This window comes from Phalaenopsis equestris, unplaced genomic scaffold (assembly GCF_001263595.1).
Source record: "Phalaenopsis equestris unplaced genomic scaffold, ASM126359v1 Scaffold000272, whole genome shotgun sequence".
Taxonomy (NCBI): Eukaryota; Viridiplantae; Streptophyta; class Magnoliopsida; order Asparagales; family Orchidaceae; genus Phalaenopsis; species Phalaenopsis equestris.
The window spans coordinates 421,967-425,403 of record NW_018164714.1 but is presented as its reverse complement, the minus strand read 5'-3'; the positions used below and the strand labels follow the sequence as shown (position 1 = coordinate 425,403).

The following is a 3,437-nucleotide window of genomic DNA, read 5'->3' as shown; positions in this document are numbered from 1 at the left end:
TTTCATTCACATGGAGGAAGAAGAGCGGCTTTCCCTCTTCCCAATCTAAAAATCCAACCTTTCTAATGGCTCCAGTCAAATCGCGCTCCTAGCCACGAGAATGCTCCTTCCCGCCTGCCCCTTCTCCGTTGTTAGCTTCTTTCTCACTTGTATTCGTTGCCTATTGACTCAATCGAATTTAGCTGAAGACACAAAATCTTTCCCGCACTAGCCACCTCCGGTAATTGGGAAGACCCTTGCCTTTTGTCGATATTCTCCTCGTCCCTCGTACATATCAAGGTATCCAGAGTCCTTATAGAGCTCGAGAAAGACCTGCACTTGGCTTTCAGATTCTTCATTTGTGCTTCAAAGTGACCGGGATTCTTCCACTCTACTGATTCTTTTTGCATCACTGCATATTTTTCAGGGGAAGAATGTGCTCTGAAGCTCAGCAGGTTCTTCAACACTCAGTCAGTTCGACTGGGATGTTACCAGAATCTGTGAGTTTAGTTGAGGTACTTCAGGTGACGGGAAGGAAGTTTGGCAATCCTAGATGCGCTTATAATCTCGGGCTATTTGATATACTTTTTGGCGTGTTAACTAATATGTGGCTTTTGGAGGAGGAGGTCCTACGAGTGCTTTTATAGGAGTGCTTTTATAGGATGTGGAACATCCGAGTTTTTCCCAAGTTGAGATCTCGCAACAATTTGCTAGAGAGGCTTATGAAAGTGAGCAAGGGGGAATTGTCAAAGAAGTTTTTTTATGATTTGTTCTATGCTAATTTCATTGCTAGCGTATTTACTTATAATATTATGATTGATTTCTTGTGCAAGGAAGGAGATATGTGCGGTGCTAAACAACTGCTGTTTAAGATGAAAGAGAAGGGTTGCTTTACTGATGTGGTGACTTTTAATTCATTGATTGATGGGTATGGAAAATGCGGGGAACTTGAAGAGACTGCATCACTCCTTGTATATATGAAGGTTAATGATTATTGTCTTGACTTGATCACTTACAATTCAATCATTAATTGTTTTTGTAAGTTTGGGAGGCTACATGGTGCTTTTGCATACCTCAATGAGATGAAGAGGAATGAGTTGAAGCCCACTGTGGTTACTTACAGTACTTTCATTTATACTTTCTGTAAGGAACAAATGATGCAGGAGGCAACCAAACTTTTTGTGGACATGAAGGTGAGAGGACTTAAACCAAATGAGTTTACATATACATGCCTTATTGATGGGAATTGTAAAGTCGGAAACCTTCAGGAAGCACTGATTTTACTAGATGAAATGTTGCAAGATGGCGTAAAGTTAAATGTTGTTACTTACACCGTTTTAGTGGACGGGCTATGTAAAGATGGGAACCTCAAGGAGGCTGAAGAAGTTATCCAGACATTGGTGAAGTCTGGAGTGTCTGTGAACCAATTACCACACGCAGCTTTTATCCATGCTCATTTCATGAATAAGAACATGCAGAGAGCAGTGAATCTGATGATTGAAATGAGAGAAAAAGGCCACAAACCTGATATTTCAGCATATGGCACTGCTATCTGGGGCCTCTGCAATGAAGAAAATTTCAGCGATGTCGAGGCCCTTCTCAATGAAATGGATAACTTTGGATTGAAACCCAATTATGTGATATATACTACTCTTATGGATGCAAATTTTAAGGTAGGAAATACCTCAGAGGCTCTTAGTTTTCTTCACAAGATGCAAGAGTTGGGCATCACCCCGACTAATGTCACATATGGTGCCTTAGTAGATGGGTTATGCAAGCAAGAGTTAATTCATGAAGCTTTCTATCATTTTAACAAAATGAGAGACATGGGTTTGCAGCCTAATGTATTAACTTACACATCTCTCATTGATGGATTTTGTAAAAGTGAATGCTCAGAAGAAGCAACTAAGCTCTTTCAAGAAATTGTTCTGAATGGAATGACTCCAGATAAAGTTGCTTACATGGTTCTGATGCCTGGTTATTTGAAGAGAGGAAACCTACATGAAGCTTTCATTTTGAGAGACAAAATATTAGCAATGGGTAATGAGCTTGATTTGCATGCCTACACTTATTTGATATGGGGATCATGTATTCACCAAAAAATATATAAGACACAAACCAAATAGCTAAACAACTTATCTGGGTCGAGCAGAATGGTCATTTATCCAGAAACAACTGCAAATCAGCTGTTTTTCAAATGCACAAACCAAACAGTCAGCCAACTTAGATCAGCAGCTTATCAGGATAAGTTGTTTATAAGGATAAGCTGGATAAACTGCAACTGCCACAAACAGACCCTTAAACTCCCATTCTTTTTTTAACAAAAAACACTAGAGCTCTCCAAAGGGAAGTGCTTGGCCTAATGAATTCCTTCTCCAATAAGCCTTGCAGCTCCTTAAATGTCATTCTATAAGGTGCTTTTGCTAGTGCTTCTACACCTGATATTATATCAATAGAAAACTCTATCTCTCATCTTGATGACAAACCTAACTTTGAACGTAGTAAGTGGTAACATTATCAAATTTTCCTTGAAGCTTCTATCGCTAATGGTCAGATTCACTCAACTTCTATCAATCATCATGCGAGACCCATTAGGTAGAAAAACTAATAAAGCATCGAGCATTTTAAATGCTTCCAGCCCGTTAGAGTTCACAAACTTTCAGACATAAATGAATGTGATGCCCCAGATCAAATAATATTTGAACCAATTTATTTTGGATAGATATATAACCTACAATAAGGAGAAATAATAAAGTCTTTCAATATAAATAAATATTTGATAGTTCTTCTGAGATAAAGAAAAACGTGTAATGACGTTAGGTGAATCCTTTGCTTCCTACTGAGGCAGTGCATAAATTGTTGGTCGCACATCCTGGTGGGTTTGACCTGGAGCTGGTCCTAATGACTAGGCTGACCTTTGTTTGCCGAAAGTTCTCCGAGTAGGGGGAGCACTAAGTCAACAACTTGTGATCTCTAGCCTAAGATAGGGCATGACCTCGCCATGTGTCCAGGCTGGTGGTACCAAAAACAGGTGTTGGTACCTAACAAGCATATGTGTTGCCCTACTTTGGAGAAGGAGAACCCCCACGACGTTGTCATCCTCTCCAACAAGGAAGTGGCTTCATCATCGTTACCTCGAAGGAGCCTAGACAAGCATAGAGACCGCATCGTCAACCTTCTTAATGTCATTCTATAAGGTGCTTTTGCTAGTGCTTCTACACCTGATATTATATCAATAGAAAACTCTATCTCTCATCTTGATGACAAACCTAACTTTGAACGTAGTAAGTGGTAACATTATCAAATTTTCCTTGAAGCTTCTATCGCTAATGGTCAGATTCACTCAACTTCTATCAATCATCATGCGAGACCCATTAGGTAGAAAAACTAATAAAGCATCGAGCATTTTAAATGCTTCCAGCCCGTTAGAGTTCACAAACTTTCAGACATAAATGAAT

General features: G+C 39.5%; 1 protein-coding gene across 1 annotated transcript; it reads left to right on the top strand.

Annotated features, from left to right (window-relative positions):
- Positions 1-641: 641 nt before the first annotated feature.
- On the top strand, positions 642-2,105 carry LOC110024743 (putative pentatricopeptide repeat-containing protein At2g02150). The gene has a single exon (XM_020724881.1). The coding sequence runs from the start codon at positions 642-644 to the stop codon at positions 2,103-2,105; it is 1,464 nt and encodes a 487-aa protein (XP_020580540.1).
- The last annotated feature ends 1,332 nt before the right edge of the window (positions 2,106-3,437 follow it).